This window comes from Mycetomoellerius zeteki, unplaced genomic scaffold (genome assembly GCF_001594055.1).
Source record: "Mycetomoellerius zeteki isolate Tzet28-1 unplaced genomic scaffold, Tzet1.0 scaffold228, whole genome shotgun sequence".
Classification (NCBI taxonomy): Eukaryota; Metazoa; Arthropoda; class Insecta; order Hymenoptera; family Formicidae; genus Mycetomoellerius; species Mycetomoellerius zeteki.
The window spans coordinates 1,175,594-1,194,407 of NW_017257203.1; the positions used below are offsets into that span (position 1 = coordinate 1,175,594).

General features: G+C 30.7%; 1 protein-coding gene across 8 annotated transcripts in view; it reads right to left on the bottom strand.

Moving 5' to 3' along the window:
* The window catches only part of LOC108723295 (mediator of DNA damage checkpoint protein 1), a 66,886-nt gene that overhangs the window by 8,610 nt on the left and 39,462 nt on the right, over positions 1–18,814 (bottom strand). For 5 of the 8 annotated variants that reach the window (XM_018448907.1, XM_018448911.1, XM_018448906.1 and 2 more), the window contains 10 exons: positions 10,070–10,206; positions 9,578–9,854; positions 8,926–9,046; positions 8,611–8,731; positions 6,882–6,979; positions 5,601–5,736; positions 4,426–4,501; positions 3,985–4,214; positions 3,645–3,723; positions 1,315–1,485 (listed from right to left, as the gene is read on the bottom strand). In XM_018448907.1, coding sequence (XP_018304409.1) covers positions 1,315–1,485; positions 3,645–3,723; positions 3,985–4,214; positions 4,426–4,501; positions 5,601–5,736; positions 6,882–6,979; positions 8,611–8,731; positions 8,926–9,046; positions 9,578–9,854; positions 10,070–10,206 — 1,446 coding nt within the window. The remainder of the gene's footprint in view (positions 1–1,314; positions 1,486–3,644; positions 3,724–3,984; positions 4,215–4,425; positions 4,502–5,600; positions 5,737–6,881; positions 6,980–8,610; positions 8,732–8,925; positions 9,047–9,577; positions 9,855–10,069; positions 10,207–18,814) is intronic. The other 3 variants (XM_018448913.1, XM_018448910.1, XM_018448912.1) reach the window with 3 other exon arrangements.

Genomic DNA, 18,814 nt, shown 5'->3' on the forward strand with positions numbered 1-18,814 from the left:
TACCTTAGTGTGATTTTAATGATCTTATAGACATCCAAAAAAATATTTTTTTAACAATATACTTCAATATTGACTTTCTCAAAAAAATTAGTTCTCTCTCAATAATTATTTGATTATCATAATTTGATAATTGTTTTAAATATTGCTATTCAAATTATGAAATTATACTTTATTATCATTCAGAAGATAAGTAAAATTGGCGTTATTTTTCATGAAATTGACAAGAGCTGAATTTGAGTTTCCCCACAACATTTTCACTACCCTGTATATACTATATCTCGAAGTTATCAAAATAGATTAATCGTTCGCCCTCGCTTGAATATACAGGAGCCTAATTGCAGTTGAGGAGATGGATTATATCAACCAGAAAATGTCATCTCTTCTATAGCGACTAATTGTAAGATAACGTTGGTTCTTGTCACGATATTTCGTACCGCTCGAATACACGCGCTAATTAATTACTCCAATTCAGTTGATGTCAACTGTAATATTTATTGTATCAGAATAACGATAAATTATGATTTAACAAATTTATTTGTTAAATTAAGTTAATCTATTGTTAAGCTCGTTATCTCTTGATAAAGTAATTCGCAAAACGAAACTCAATTTAAAACTCTCAATAATAAAATCTTTTTATAATCTTATTTTATAATTTATCTTTTTACTTTATAGTTATAATTACCCGTTATTATCTTATAGGCTTCGCGGAAAACGGAACTTTATATCTCTCATGAGTGTATATTGTTGTCTATATGTACTTTGTATTTCAGTTCATTACTCGAATCAATACTTGATAAATATTTGAATGTAGACATATTTGAAACAAGATTTAAATTTTAAGAAGAAATTCATGTGAAAATATAAAGTAAATCCATAGAAATCCATGTCTGGCGATAGAGAAGAAGTGCACCATATGCACTCAGCACACATACAAGAAGATCTTTTAGTTAGATTGATCAATAATCATGCATCAAAAATGATTCGCGCACAACGGCGAAAAAGAAAAGGGAAAGAAAATTTAGTTAAAAAAATAAATGGGATGAATTCGCTTTGCGAATTTCTAATCTTCTGCAAAAATTTTTCGGGGACCATTCGGAGAGAAGTCTGCAAAAAATTTACAGCAAATCTAAAATGCAATCAGAGATCATCGAGATCGAGTCAGAAGGTGAGAGAGTCAGGATGAATTATAAAAGGGAAGAAAGAGTAATGGAGCGGGCTCTTTTGTATGCAGTAATTCTGAAAATATGCCAGACCGACGTGACGTGAGAGACAGCGGGCACAGCAGGTGTACGTGGCCAGGTACAATAAACGTACATTTGCGATGTGGGACTTGCGGGGGCCTCTTGTGGAGCGGAGCAGGCCCTGGGCCCGAGGGTGGCGGCGGTAATGGCGGTATAGGCGGCGTCGACAAGCCAGTCGCCGGGGGAACCGTAGTCGCGGGTTCCCGTATGCTCCAACGGACACGTTGGCCTGGGCCTGCCGCGGCTGAAACACCCGCTGCCACTCCTGATCAATCTAATACACGACACGTCTCCTTGCGATCGTATATTCTCGTGCGAGAACTTGTGAGAAAAAAGCTAGGATTCGCGAAGAGGATAGGTAATTCGGAACGAGTATTAATTTCGATAAAGTAGAAGATGATGACAATAATGACAACGATAATGATTATAATTATAATGATGATGATGATGATGATGATGATGATGATGATGATGATGATGATGATGATGATGATAACACTGATAACAATTACAGAGATGGCGACAATGGTGACGATTATCAAAATCATCATCGTCACCATCATCGCCACTACCACCACTACTATCAAGACGATGATAACGATAATGACGAGACAGTGAACATGATGATCGAGATTGCCACTGATGCGTGAAAACTGAAGAAAGAAACAAAAAGAAAGAGAGGGAAGGGAGTGGAGAAGAAGAAAAGAAAAAAGTGGAGGAGAAGAGAGAGATGAGAAGGAGAAAGAGAAGGGTGGAAAAGAAAGTACCATTATGAAAGGATAATGAATATGATTTATACGATAATTCATAATGGTGATCGTTATACTCATCAATGATGATGGAAGATGTACGACCCATTGGCTTCGTGATTGCATCATTGAAATGCCTCGAAAGCTATAGTAATCTCTTAAGCATATATTTGTCAATATTGTATATTAATAGTTTTGTCGTTAATTTACACCAATGGATTATGGAAGGACGATAATGGATTTATAATTGATTAACGACATAATAATGTCTTAGATAGTTAACATTGCAGATTACATTGAACAATGAATCACCAGATGACAGCTGTATTTAAAAAGTTTGTAGCATACACAATGTTTCTGGAACATATACAATTCAAACCTCGTTTTAGATTTTTCTCATTAGACTTGTATAGATTTTTGTTATATTCTCTTAATCTCAAAATTTATTCCAAGTTTGTTTTAAATCTTATTATTTGCTATATTTAACGTTGCAATAAGAATTTAACGTAACTATAATATAAGACAAAAAATATAATAAAATATAAAATAAAAAAAATTAACATTATATATAAAAAGCAATGTCTAAGTAAATATGATAATCTATCTTATTCTTCGCATGAATAAAAACAATTATATATAAAAAAATTTAATAGTTTAAATAATAAAAAATATGTTACACATATTTATATAATATTATTAAAAAATGATAATAAATTTTGTGAACAATAGCATGAGATATAATGGATTTGATGGACGATATGGAATCGATGTGGGGAAACTGTATCAACATGATTCGTCACAGGTTGAAAACAGGATTTTTCTCGCCTAATCGCAAAGGACTACGAAGGCGAATAATACATCGCACAAATAATTTACAGTATCTATCGATATAACTACCCATTACTAGATGAAGGTTTCAAAGGCAGAGGCAAAGAAATAGAAACAAATAGACAGAACTATCATGCATCTGCCTAAACATTAATGACGACGCAATTATAATAATTGACGCTCACCGCACTTCAAACGCTTTTATGCATTTATGAATATATTTTCAAAGTATTCTTAGCATAACCAAATGCCTCGGCAAATAAAACTTAAATCGTTTAAGCTTTTACTCTTATTACTTACTTCCTCTGACGCATATATAATTCATCAGCGTTTTAACTCTACATATAAAATAATTCGCTTCATATAACTTTTACAGAGAGCAAATTAAATATAAAAATTTAATATATCTCTCAGCACAGTATGACGTTATTATTAGACAATTTTAAAACAAAAGATTTTTTATTACAATACATTTTAGCAAATAGAATAACAAAGAACGAACAAAGTAACAGCTATATAAATAAATCTCGCGAGCGGTGAGCATCTCTGGCGTACGAGTATAATTGTACAAGTATAATAAGTATGTACGACGAACGTTTGACTTTCGAGGCCGACAAGAGCAGACAGCAGTCCAAAAGGTCATATATAATATAGATATATATGTAAATACTCTATCCAAATCCAGTTTATGCACGAAAATGCAAAGGGGACTCGACTGACAGATTACGAGCTCTAATCGATTCAGGAAACGATCCCCTTAGGGTAACCGACTGAGAATACTTCCGATAACTAACGCAAAATGTAACTTTCAATTTACGTTACTTACTCGGTCGTGGATGTCTTTCGGGCTCGCCGCTTTTCTCCCTGTGCTCCTTATCCTTGTCTTTCATCTCTTTCTCTTTCTCCTTGACAAAAGAAAGCAAATCCCTTGATACGTCCGTTTCGACTGATGCAATATCAAAATTTGGTCCATATAATTTCATGGATATCAATATGAATATATATATGTGCATGCGTGTATGTATATAAAAGATAGTCTTTTAAAATATATATGATACTAAAATACGTGTTTCTTCCTCTTCCGAAATTTCTTTTATACGATAATAATTATATGTTACAAATAATACTTTTTAATTCTAAGTGTTCTTTATGAATCAGTAATATACCTTAGCATCCTTGGTAACAGACGGTGCACGAGGAGGCTGACGTTTGGGCGATCTGCGATCGGTGACGGTCGGTCCGAGGCTCTGCGAGCGTCCGGTTCTCGGACTATTTTTCGGACTGGACTTGGTTCGTGGTTGAATTTCGTCCCGATGCTCCTTCACATCATCACGTCGCCGTGGTATCACGGGCTCCAGTTTCTCTCTCGTTGGAGAGGGAAGCAGTGCACCGTCACCTTAAATGACATTTTTTCAGAACAATTTACAAAAAAACGAGGAAGAAAGCAAAATATAATGTTTATATGCATATATAATTTATTCGTTTGTTGATAATAATCAAATAAATTAAGGATAGATAGAGATATAGATTATCTTCAACAAGACAATAAAGATATACAATTATTATCTTGTTGTTATATTAATTAATCTGATTTGTTAACCACGTACCCACACCAGTTGTACGATCGAGATGGTGGCGGATCAAGAAATCCTTTCTTGCGCGAGCGATGGCTCGATCAGTATCCTACAACAAAATTGTATTAGAAATATAATTGGGTATGTTGTGTTGTTTGCCTTACGTACTTGAGTGAAAAAGTTTCACTACTTTATAAATAACAAGATAACTAGAATTCATAAATATATTCAAATTTTTAAGAATTATATTTAATAATTTTTTAATAAAATTTAAAATAAAAAGTAACTTACTAAGTAAGACATAATTTATTATCAGGACATATATACTACAGAATAAATTAATTATTTTTATTAGCTCATAGTGCAAAAAATTTACATTTACGAATTTGTAAAAATATTATAAAAAAATTAAAATTTTACTAATTGTATCAATAATTGTATATTTAAAAGAAATATTATTATGGGTAGCCTGGATAGCGATTTCCATGAAAGAAATTTACCTGAAATTCTTTGATAACATATATAGTTAATATCGGAAAGTGTATTTACTAATTTTTCAAAAGCGCTTCAATTATTGTACATATTCAGATAACAATAATTTAAAAACATCCTTTTAAAAATATATCGTTAAAAATATAATATTAAGTCATGCAACAAATCCAATTATTGACTTTTTTTATAATATTTACGTTTACAAATATTATACATATTTCTTTGTATTATATACTACTGAAAATAATAGAATTTTCCTGAAGTTAAATTTATTTCATTCTGTTCATAACACAAAATATAAAATGACTGAGCTATAGTTTCAGTAACTTTCCCAATTATTATCCTATATATATATAGGATATATATATACACACCCTTCGTCAATTCAATTTCAAACAATTAATAAACAATGTAACAATATTGATTTATCTATATGACTGATCCACATTTTTTTTCTTAAAAAAAAAGACGTTAAATTACAAAAGATAGCAGTTGCAAAATAATAGTCGTGAACAATAGTTTTAAGATCGTGCATAAATTAAAGAGAAAAAAATAATCCTTGAATCTCGTTTTAAAATAACGAAAAAAGTTACATCGTCTCGATTCTCAACTTCAAGATACTTCGACGATGTTCAATAGCCGATATTTATTCAATAGCCTTCTCATAGAAACCGATTCTATGAGAGGATAAACTACTCGATAGGATATTTGCGTACTGCCTTAGTTTCGTCTTGCATTATGCCGTGGATTGGTCTAGCTTGTACCGAGGACGGTCGACCCGCCGGTGGCATAGTAGCGATCGGTGCGACCTTCCTCGTGTTCTCCTTTTCTTTCTCCTCTTTGGTGACCGACCTGAACAATTGATCAAAAAGAGATTCTATGACGATCATATGAAGCCGGTTATCGATTCGTTCGAATCGATAAAGTGAACTAGCTGACTACGACGGAATCCGTGTGAAGGTGCGAGCACGCTCGAATTCTCACGAGTGCTCTTATTTATTTTGCGTGAATAACGCAAATCCGTGATAAACGACGTTTACGATCGCACAGTGGATACAACGTGTGTGGACGACGCATGTAATTCAAAGCGAGGTGTTTGGTGCATTTATGTCTATCGAATATAAGAATTTCGAATGGTTTAAATGCAACCCTATTAGAAATTCATCTGTTTAATGACGACCTTCAAAATGGTAGATAAAATTAATAAGAGTGCAAGTTTCTTGAAGCGATACACACGTGTGTTCAAAGTGCGTTCATGATACAGTATAGTTGAATTTACACACATATTTCTAAAAATATTTCACGTTATTTCGAACTGAATTTCTTGTTTATAATTTCTTTTTCATATTTTTGAAAAAAAAAAAAAACCATACAAAAGTAAAAAAAATACGAGTCCATAATAAACTTGATCGACGGAGTTCTTTGTAGTATTTTATGGTAAAATGCTTATCATTATTAAATTGACAGTTAATTTAATTTGAAATATTATTTCAGCTTCAGTTTATGATTGCTTTTCAAGTCTGACACGCAGTTTATTTAACTGAAAGATATATATGTAACATTTACATAGAAATATTATTGAACACTAAGATTCAGCCTCAATCGTATTCTTCTTATTTACTTTTATTATTCACATTGCGGTCTAGTTTAACTTATTAGTGTTCATCGACGGAATTTCCTAGTAGTTAAAATTCGAAAGCAGAAATTCTGTTGAACGAATGTATATTTAAAACGAATAATTAATACTAGATATTCCGTGACAGCAATATTTTGTGGCAAATTATTACGCGATAACTAACTATGCATTTCTACAAAACATTTCGTTGATAAATTGATGTGAAAGAATGTATCGCGAAGAATGAATCGTGATTGTTGAACAACTCCGACAAACCAACAAGCGTTGTTACGTAACAACGGCAGTGACAACAACAGTGACGACAACAACAGCAATAAAAACGAGTTTCTCGTTGGAAAATGATGGAGTATAGTGTACTGGCCTGGCAAGGGATAGGGCGTTGAGCGCGTGGTTACTGGAGACTCGTTTCCACAGCGAAGCTTCGTCCTCGGCTGCCAGACCGCAACCCCAGTCACGATGCTAACGCAAAGCAAAATGTATCAGCATCCGTCTGTGTGTCTGTATTGTTATTTCCATGAACATCTAATCAAACTGAGTGACGCGGCGACACATTTTAAGAAAAGGATAACACTAAAAACGTCACACCGACATCGATCAACATCAACTTTGATTAAGTCTTTCATCCTACCTTTAAACGAATTATTTTAAAATATTGTTTTTTTTAATCTTTAGTACGATATTTTTATGAACATGTATATTGAAATGAGATATTCAAAACAATAATAGTTATTTACTTTTTTTTTTATCTTAACCTTCATTTTTTATAATAGACATTATTTTTATCACAATTAATAATATACCATATTTCATAAGTTTTGTAACAAAAGATTTATCATATTTTTCAAATAAAATTGAAAATAAAATTTCAGCAAAATAGAAGTAAAACTGCTGCCACGAGCTCTAGTACTCTTTTTTTTAACTATATGTATAGAAAAATTTTAATTCTGTTTCAGAAAGAACAGTCTTGTAACTTTATTTAATATAAAGCTTGACGGAAAATCGATTTTTATACTAATTTAATATTGTAAAAAGAGAAAACAATAATTCGCATTTCATTGTAATGTAAAATGTTATTCTTATACTTTATTATCAATCATGTAATTTATAAATTTATTTTTGGGCACTTAAATTTGTAGGTATATATCACATATTAACATTTTTCTCTATTTGTACAATAAAATTAAAAAGAAAGTAATCAAGTTATTTGTGTTTAGATTAGATTCAGCGAGGATTTTTATTTAGAGTTTTTTTATCAATTTTATCTTAAAGTTTATTTTTTGGTAAAATCTTTTTTTATTTATGAAGATATTGGATACAATTCAACACTTGCTTGATTATGTCGTTTTTTTATATAATCAAGCAAGTTGAACTTGCATCCAATATCTTTATAAAAAAAATTCATCTTTAAATTAGAATTTGCGTAATTAAAAATTCGGTTTTTATAGCATTTTAAATAATTAGCTTAATCAAAATTAATTAATCGACGATAATCAATGCTACATTAAGAAAACATACAAAACATGCTAGGAAGACACTAAAATACCTTTTATTTTTTCTAAAATACGCTCAGACGATGAAATTTTGAGACTACACTCTCGAAATCGCGGAGAAATCGGTTTAAGATTAATTTTAAAGGAATGTTTTTTCATTAAAAAATCGCATTAAATAAAACAACCGACTAAATAAATAATTAACTGAGCGATTTTTGTAAAATATCTTATGAGATATGATCGAAAATTATTTCACTTGTATTATATGTGTTGTTATTTAAAGCAGACATTTAATTTGGCAGACTTGTAACGGCTGAACTTTCGTTGTTAAAGATGACATCACTGAAGGAAGGAGTAAACAAAACATGCAATTTCGACGACTAGTAGAAAATTGCCATTCGCCGATAACACACAAACACTAACAGATAAACTCGACGACCCTAACGATCAGATCAATCGAGCAGTTAAACGCAAAACAAAGAGATCGAACGAAGGATTCACGTAAAGATGAACGAATACGACATGGGGAAAACTGGCTTGAAATAAGAACTCGAATAAGAACCCCAATTTTAAAGCGACGAAACATCTCCCATGGATTACCTTGTACTCGTCAGCGAGTCGCCGGAGTTCGATCACTTCCGCCGTGGGAAATGGTCTTGACTTTGATTTTTCCGGCACTTTATTGTCCGATATCCGCACAGTTCTACCTGACTTTTTACCCCTGCAAATAATCAATTTTACGTGTAATGATCACGTAATCATCGCGTCGCGTTATCGTCGCGTCTTCACACCGATCAAGATCGTCGTAGATGCCTTTTTTACTTTCTGTTTCTTTTAAAATGTTTCCTCTTTCATGAGGATATCAAATCTTTTTACGTGAAAAGCCGTACTAACACATCCGACTAACAATCTGACCTGAAAGCTACTTTCAAATCCGACAGATCCTCTTCGCGTTCATCGCCCTCTGGTACCACACCGTCGATCATGTCCGTTCCAGTGCCACCCACCAACGGTTCCAGTTCTGATGCTTGGAGCCCTGGGAAATATACAAAAATACGCTGAATACGCTTTTGTGTCTATACGTGTGTGTATAATATGTGTGCAATATGAGATCAGTTTCTTTTCATAAATATAATCGTTATATTCGATTTATTACATTATTACAACAAAATTCAATGAAATAATGACAAATGCATAATGACGAACAAGTGCAAATTTCTGATATTGAAGAAATAATATTGATTACCACAGCTCTCTCTCTCTCTCTCTCTCTCTCTCTCTCTCTCTCTCTCTCTCTCTCTCAAATAAGTGGCATATTGTAATTTGTAATCAAAAAACTTTATTCTACTCTCCACCTGTTACTCCACCACTTTATACGATTTAATGCTGGATTCTCTCTAACAAAAATGTTGAATAATTGAAAGAAAGAAGAAAAGATAGAAACAGGCAAGAAGTCAATAATTAAAAGTTACAAAAATATTGATATTTGACAAATTCGAAATTCGCAACGTTTGTTCAGGATTCGAATTAATGCTGAAAACAATTTGTCGTGGCATTAAATAAGTACCATCGCGTTTGTGATCAAAGTCGCCAGGTCGTTTCTTGTGTACCGGCGCGGGTCCAGAAGGCACCATGCCCTGTTTAAGGGCACCCATGCTGAGCGACTTCCTAGGTGGACCCGTGGTACCTGCAGGAACCCCCGCAGCTGGAACCGGCGCTTGAGTTTCGCCATTTGTCAACTGCGGTCTTCTAGGCCAGGCGAACTGCAGTCGGTACTCGGTACTGATACGAGATATCGCCTTGCTGAGCTGACTTGGTGGCAGTGCCGACGTTGCTGTAACTTCCTATGATTTGAAGACCGATATTTCAAACTCAATTGACCTCTTCTCCTAAAAACTCTTTTGCTAGAATTTTCTTATTGCACGTGAAATCTTAGACATATGATTCACATATGAAGGGTTTTATTTTATTTCGTACTCATCAGACTGTATATACAGATGTTGTTATAAATTGTTATAAAGAATTACAGAGTTATTAATATAATATCAACACTCCTTACCCGTACTTTATCAGCTACGACATTTGAGTCGATAGCGTCGATACCACCGCCATCCGCTGCCGTGATAAATTCGTGCGTCTTGTAAGCGAGCTCCGGACATTTCTTTCGCCTGGGCAATGGTGGTTCCAAGGTGGGCCCTGCAAAATTTACATCGTCTAGATCATAATCTCTTCCTTCTTTTCCGAAATTTAGAATTTTATTTCTTCGTCAGGTTTCTCGATTATATTTATTCAATTGTATGTATAACTGTATTAGAGCTAACATTTCCAACTGATTTGATAAAAAATATCTTTTGTAAATTGTTTTAACAGCATTTATTTAATCAGCTTCTCCTTTGAAAAAAGAAGTAATAGATTCTTTTCAGATAATTAATAAAAAAATTGATACTCCCGGGAATGAATCTGTAAACTAATTACAATTTCCGATAGAGAGTTATTATTCAAGCTTCCTTTAAATCCATTGCAACATTCCTCAAGCAATAATAATTTGTTAGTATATTCATACAAGTTTGCGAGTTTGTCTCGGTAATAAAAAATAATTTTCAATAACAATCGAGAAACCTTAAAGAAGTTTTAATCAACTTTCTAAGCATGATTGCACAAGCAAGATAAACACAGATGCCACTACATTAAAAAAATCGCTGTAATAAAAAAAATAAATATAACGAGAAATTGCGAGAGATCATTCTTGCGGAGTTTTAATATTAAACGAAATGATCTCTAGAAAACACTGGTGGAAAAAGAAAGCGGTTTTAAGCGATGTGCAGGAAAATCTTGGGGAAGCAAGTGGAACACGACATCAAGCGATGATGATAAAAAATAGGAGTTATACAATGAAGAAATTGAATATTCTTTGTGAAAAAACTTTTGCATTTATTTTACGATTACAATGACGATATAGGCGCGTTTGTTAATTTATCATTCTTGTGTGATTCATTCGAACGCTTTGTTCACGTCTTGCACTCTCCGGTTTTCCTTCGTGCATAACAGCTTCTGCATAATAGCTTCTTAAAGGTGGAGGGGTAATTTAGTGACGAACAATGTAAGCAACTTATTTCATTCTTCTTGCCTTCCCTATTAGTTGCTTAATAATCGGCTCTATATAACCAAGATGATCAAATTTCTATAAACCTTTCTAATTAATTGCTATTGACATTTACTTGTTTACTTTCGCGTGACAAAGTTTTTATTATAGAACTTATCTCTTACAGAAAATTTCGCATGATTAAAATTTCAATTAAAGACGTAACAAAATTTCGTTTTAATTTCATCTCTTAGTTTTATTTTCAACATAATACATGTAAGATAATTAAACTAACTGCGACCTATGATTCTATTCTTTCAATTTTTATCGAGTTAATAAATAATCACGTGAAATCTACTGTCAGTACTTGATATTTATATTTTTTAAATCAATATTTTTTATATAAAAAGAAATCTCATCTCTTACAAATTTTGTACAAAATATTAAAATCTGTTTATTAATTAAAATTTGAAAAAAATTTTAAACTTTCTTTTAATTTCTTGCTCAAAAACTATAAGAGCCTCAATATTTGTATATTAGAAGGCAAAATTAATCATTATCTTGGTTGATGTTGATAACACTAGAAACGGAAGCTCAAGTTACGTGATATAAGCTTTCATCGAAATTAATTTAAAATGGAAGAGAGAAACAGAAAACTTGAAAAAGGAATACGATTGCTTCATAAAAATAAAAAACTTGAAAAAAAGCATATACATTTGCTTCATAGATCTCATAACAGCGACGTAATGGCAAACATGACACTTTGCACACGTTTATCGCAGCATATATGTTATGTGTAAATAGTCATTTCGCTGTTATTTGTATACGAGTCTCAGCAGCAAACACAACGGTATGAATCGCCCTGCATATCGTTTCGTTATTATCTCTCCGAGTTATATTTTTTCCCAGTACAGACGGATAAATTACAGCAAAAAAAATCTTTTAAAAAAGAAAGAAAAACGTAAACATATATTATAAACAAATAGCAATTATCACTCATGCGATTAATTAATTCCAGTGATTAGCGATTCGTTATGTCGAAGCAATATTTTTTGTGCGATTTATTTACTTGAAGTAAGAATTGGGATTAGCAGTAAAGCATAACAATCGTATAAATTAAAGCATAAAAATCGCATAATTATTAAATAATATATTTACAGATGATATATATTACCATAACAATGCTTGGATAATTTCACATCGTGTTTTGAATACTTCAAATACCTTTGAAACTATATAAAATTTCATTCAAAATTTTAAACCTTTGATTAAAAAACTTTTTTTATATCTTTTACCGTTTTGACAATATCCGCTCAGAAACATAAAAGTTCATTTTTAAGAGGTGTTTTAATCGTTTAATGTGCGCGTTTATAAAAATATATGCCTTTTTAAGAACACTTATAGAAATTTTATTTTAAGACTCTCATTTAAGATGTGTGCAATCTTATTTAAGCTACTTGCGTATGTTTCTTTGACAGTAAAAGTAACATAAAAATAAGATAAATGACGGAAATGATTTTTTTAATAAAAGTGGAATTGTCTTCAAGTTTGGTAAAGTTTGGTAAAGTTTGGAAATATAAAAAGATATAGATATATGTAAATAAAGTTTTACCTATAACTTTTTTCTTGGATTATTGTTTCTAAAATTTCTCGGAAAGTGTTTCTAAAATTTTATGGATTATTACAATGAATAATATGTACGTATATCACATTACACAGATATGCATATGTATGTAATATTACGAAGTAACACAATATTTTAATTGTATCAAGTTTCAGTGAATAATCAGTTTGCTTTTCAGTTAAGTACAGACTCAGTTAATTTTCTAATTAACATAATTATTAAACTGTCTGCATCTCTTCAAATAACGAAATTTTATTCTAAGTATAGCTAATTATTTCTATAAGTATATCTAATTTGGAATATACTTAATAATGAAAAATAACCGAGTATATTTTATACTCGTTTCTTGAAATAAGAACTCAAGTAAAAGAGTATAAATACAAATCTTTTTGGGATACTTATATTTCAACTAACGCAAACATGTACGAACACATTTTATTTAAAAGACGGGGTAGCGTTTCGAGCCAATTATATAAATATGCCAAATATACAGTGATCTTTTCGAAAAACGGCGAAATAGATCACGTGTAAAGAATCGCACAATAAGCGTGAGTCTCCTGGCATTGTGTATATAAGTCAAACCAGTCGTGTTTTATTTCCGTTTGCCGAGACACGTTGCAAAGAATACGTTCCACGTTCAACTGTATTATTTTTATGGTTCGATGTCGATGGCAGCGAGGTACATGTATAGAATCGATGTAATATGCTGTACTCTGTATACGTCAGTAAGTAGGCGTAGCCATTCAGTGCCGTTTTACCGACACTCTCTTACCCATGCGCCATGATATGTTTTATTTACTGAATAGTTCAACAAACAAGAACCAATAAAGCGAAGATCAAAGAAAATATAATTTATATGATTTGCATTTATTTTAATTTTAATCATTAAATATGATGAATTTGATCTGCTAATTTAAGCGTTCTGATAAAAAAAAAATAGAAAGATTTAAGAAAATTTCATTGCAAGTACAGAAACCTATAAATAAATATTTCCATTGAATATGACTCATCAATATTCAGATATAAATTAAATTTTCATCACAATAAGCTTCATTAAAAGCAATTGTAAAAATATATTGTACTGTATTTTAGATCGATGCTAGAGAGAAAAATTACTTAAAAAAGCATATTTTGATTAAATAATCAAAATCCGAATTAAATTCCTTTTGTCGGTAAAATTTACTACGGATTAAAGATCAAATAAGATGTAAGATGCGGGCTATCTTTGCCGTAGAAATTCAGAAGTAATTGCTCTTTCACATATCTACATCCACATTAAAAAGTAAAGCCAAATTATCTTTCGATACTTTTTTTTAGAATTTCACTCTTACTAGCCGTTTAAAATATATATAAACGCCCAATTACAGAATAATACTACGTTAGAACAGTTATCGATTTTGTGTCACAAGAAACCGTATCCGTATCCGAATTCAGTTATGCGAAACATGGAAAATTCAAGCGACGCGCAATTGTGAATCTGAATCCCGTATTCGTTGATGCATCACAACTCAGCTTCGATCAGAATACTGTCGACGGCTAAGAGGATTTCCGTACCTATCAACAGCTGACGGTAAATGATAAGCCCGCGGTCTCAATAATGTTCCCCCTCTTTCCTCGATTCATTGCGCGTGAATCAATTATATCGTCGCAGCTGCATTTGCGTTCCATCGAACACAATCGATTAAATGATTTTCAAATTACTTTGGAATGTGGTATAATATTGTATAAGATATTGAATTTTGTAATTTTGAATTGAAAAATTTTATAAATTTAATAGTTTTTTTTATCACAAGAACTGCTATAGATCACTAAATATTCAATAATTATTATCAATTGAAATCTTTCTGCTTGTAAACTGTACCAAGTAATGTATTATAATACATTAAAATATAATTATTTATGAAAGATATTATATACAAAATATTATAATGTGCAAAATATTTATAAAATATTTCGGATATCTAAAAAAATTTTATCTATAAACATAATTACAAAAATTACTTTTCTAAAATTATAATATTAAATATATAAGCAACTAAATATTATGTATAATCTTGATATGCCGAATATCGAAATTCAGTTCAAAATCAACACTGTTACATAGAAGAGATTCTTTTATAATTTTTTACTCATGTCATATTTTATATTAATTATTTGATATTAATTATTTTTAAATATCTATTATTTGTCAAGATAAATTATATTTATTTTCACAATATACCATAGTAATGCATAAATACTTGTATAATTAGAAAATGTCTAGAACTCTACTCAATTATAAAAGCAAAACGAAAATATCAAACGTAATTGCTGGTGAGTTCTAGGAGTAATTAAGAGCACTATTAATTGTAGTTGAATAGTTCGCAATCTTATAATTAACTGTTCGTGCTGCTAAAAAAGAAAGAAAGTTAGAACTGAGAAAAAAGTAAAATGAAAAAATATTCGTTACAATTATCACTTATTCGACGCGAAATATATTGTAGGTATTATGACAGACGATTTAACAGTCGATAATTAATGCTAATGGATCCGGTTGACGTAATTTACTGTTATCACAATATACGCGGCATTTCAATTGGCTCTTTGAGCATATTGCAATTGATATGAATGTGATCGCATGAATACAAGCATCCCTATTACCGAACTGCGTGCTTATTATCTACTCGAATCGTGTTTTGTATTTCTTTTTTACAATCAAACTGCGAATTTTTCAACACGAGTAATTTTCTAGAAAAAAATTAATAATTAAGCATTAAATAATTTTTATATCTATTCATAACAATGTATATTTATTTATATGTTTTTCATGTAAAAATATTATCAATAAAAAATTATTATCTAATCAAAATTATTTATATAAATTCTTAATTATGTAAATAATATAATTATCTTCACAATATAAAATATACAACAGTTTTTAAAATATAAATATATGTATAGAATTTACAAATATACACAATACAATATTTAAAAAAATACTTTTAGAATATATATATTTTTTAGAAAATATATAGGTTTTTATAAAACATGATCTCATCATCCTGTTTTCTAAAAATATATCTTTTGCTTAGAAATCCACAATTTATTTATTAACAACTATTATGTTTATTGATTGCTATAAATTAAATATAAATTGAATATAAATATAAATTAAATTTGCATTTCTTTGGAAATAATTAGTATATTAACGGATATGAGAGAAATTGAAGAGAGAAATTATTACTTTTATTTTTCTTCATATACATCGTAAACAACAAGTGCAAATGCGAAATGGATTAAATGGAAGATGTAGTTGCCGTACGCCATGTGTATGTGCGATAAAGTAAAAAGAACTATCATCAATATTGCCATAATTCTAAAGAAAATATAGACATTCGCGTATACATAATGTAAAAAAATTTAAGTTTTTTTATTCCAATATTTTAATAATATTCGAGTATTTTTTCAAATAATTTTTAATTTTTATAGAAGGTTACTTTCATAAAACAAACCATAAAATTCAAAGAATGATATCGTTGAAAAACTGAATGATATATAAAAGATTGTGACGAGAAAATCCAGGTAACAAGAAATTTTGCATCATATTTTCAAAAATTCTAAATATGAACTTTTCCAGATATAATTCTTCTTTTAATAGCAGTGGCAATTAATCGTCGCAGATCGATGAAGAGATCCATTCGATAAAGAGATAGAACACGCTTCAAAAAAATTCCAAAAGACAAGTGGCGAGATTCATTGCTGCGATCTAATTGAATCATACATTACGGAAAATAAGAACGGTTAAAGTTGTTCAATTATATAATAGTTGAATATTACAATATTTCTCAATGTTTAAATTAATAATTAATTTTAATATACTTTATACTAGTGGTTAGGATTTAGTTGTAAATCTTTTGGCCCAAGTTTAATCTTTACATTCTAATTACGATTCGCTACAGGGAAGCATGGATATGGTGTGCAATGTTTCATCTGGGAAATAGCTGTATCATGAAAATGCTCGGACACGAACTAACCAATTTTCGATATAGATTCACGTGTAAGCGAAACAGAATCGGTGATTAGTCAACTGTGTCCTTCCATTAAAAATTACAGTATAGATATATTTGGAAACATTTTTATTCGTGCGCGTGGCTGGATTTGCTCATTGGAGGTCAAAGTGTCAGCCAAGTATCAACTCCTGTTGGCAAATTATCAAAATGCGAACAATATATAAGGAAGACGATAAGCATCAGCACGAAAATCGAGCCAAAAACTGCAACTAAATCCGATCACTGCAATAACGAACATTAAATTGTTATCATTTCCAGTAATACGATATTATTAATAGAGAATTATTATAAAACTTTGTTCTTATTATTGTAAAATATGTGATAATTGAAATGTCGCAATTATTTCAAAGTCGCTTTTAAGACTACAGTTACACTAGAAATTTCGACTTTTCATGGCAGCCCCATGGATTCTCCAAATAATCCAAATAACTTCAATATTGAAATTAATCTGAGTAAATTTCCAGAATCTCGATCCTCATTCTATATTATTATTCCCTCCAATTCGTATACATGATTCAATTGCAACGATTAATCGCTACTACAATCGGCCTGAAGTCCAAGGGAAGTGTGTACCTACATATCTATAGGCAAGCTTTCGGTTAATTTCGTGCAGATAAATAGAGAGAGCACTATGTAAGTTTCGCACGCGCGCTCTCGTATGAATATAATATGTATGTATATTTGTAGGTATATGTATATATGTGTATATCGTGCATTATGTATGTATGTGTATGTATGTACGTATGTATAACGTGCACCATTCTATATTGGATAAGTTGGCCAAAATACAGAGATATTTTGATGTAGATTGTGGAAGCGAGATAGCCGATGATTTGTTACCACGATGAATTTCACATGAAGTTAATGTTTTCGATTAAAATGACGCTCATTCTGTGAAAAATCAAGGACATCGTTTGACTCACGTATTTTTGTGTTTTGCATCAGATTTAGAAGACTGTAGAGACGTTATAATGTCTCTGATTATGAAAAGGAAGTATTCTTTTAGCTTATCATCTTGAAGTCCTTGGGAAATATCTATAATAGTGGCAAATAGTCGGCAAATAAGAAAGAAGGAAACACAGTAAAAGATTGATGAATAAGATTTGATTAATAAAAATAGCCTTAAGTTAAGGACTTTTGATAAAAAATGATAATCTAAAATTAAAAAACATTTTTAATTTTCTTTTTTGTCTTTTGTAGGTAGTTTTAGCTAGATAAATATTCTAGATGGTGTTACTTATATATATTGTTACTAGAAGAACTGAATTACATTACTAAAAGTTCATTATTAGCTAGAAAAACAGCGGTAATGTATTATGCAGCGGTAATGTATTATAACTTTATTAACTCATGACTAATGGGCCATTAGATTCAATTTTTACTAAAGTAGCACTGCTAATTTCAATTTGTAGAAATGGATTAAAAATAACAAATAAATATTGTTAACGATTTAAATAAGTTTTAATGTCAAATAAAATCTTGCAGCTCAAGTTGTTGTTCCTTCGAATTCTGAACTATCGAATTACGTTCTATAGAAATATCTTGTCAGAAAGTTTTGTTAGAAAGGATCGTAAAATTTCACACACTACATATGTTTACATTATGTTTATATGTATATTTATTAAAAAATGTGTTTGAGTCACCATTAATATCTCATAAACGACTGTGTTAGTCGATTCGTGAAAGGCAATATTTGATGAATATGGAAATGAAGTTGAGAGTACTACATTTAACGCCATGACAGTACTTGATAAGTGAATATACTCTGTAAAACAGAATATGAAATATAATAAAAAATATCGTTATCTTGAATTTTGACGTATAGATAAATTTTAGAAACACTGGATTGAAGCGCGAAGAAAGATTTAGCTTTATGAGTAGAAAACAAAAGTACTACTGAAAAGTTTAAATATTTGTTCATATTATGCGTATATAAATGATATATGATATATTACATATATGTATATGCTTTGCTTTTTCAGTAATAATATTATTGCAATCACGTTGATACGTATCATAATATATACATATACGCCTTGAATTCCATTA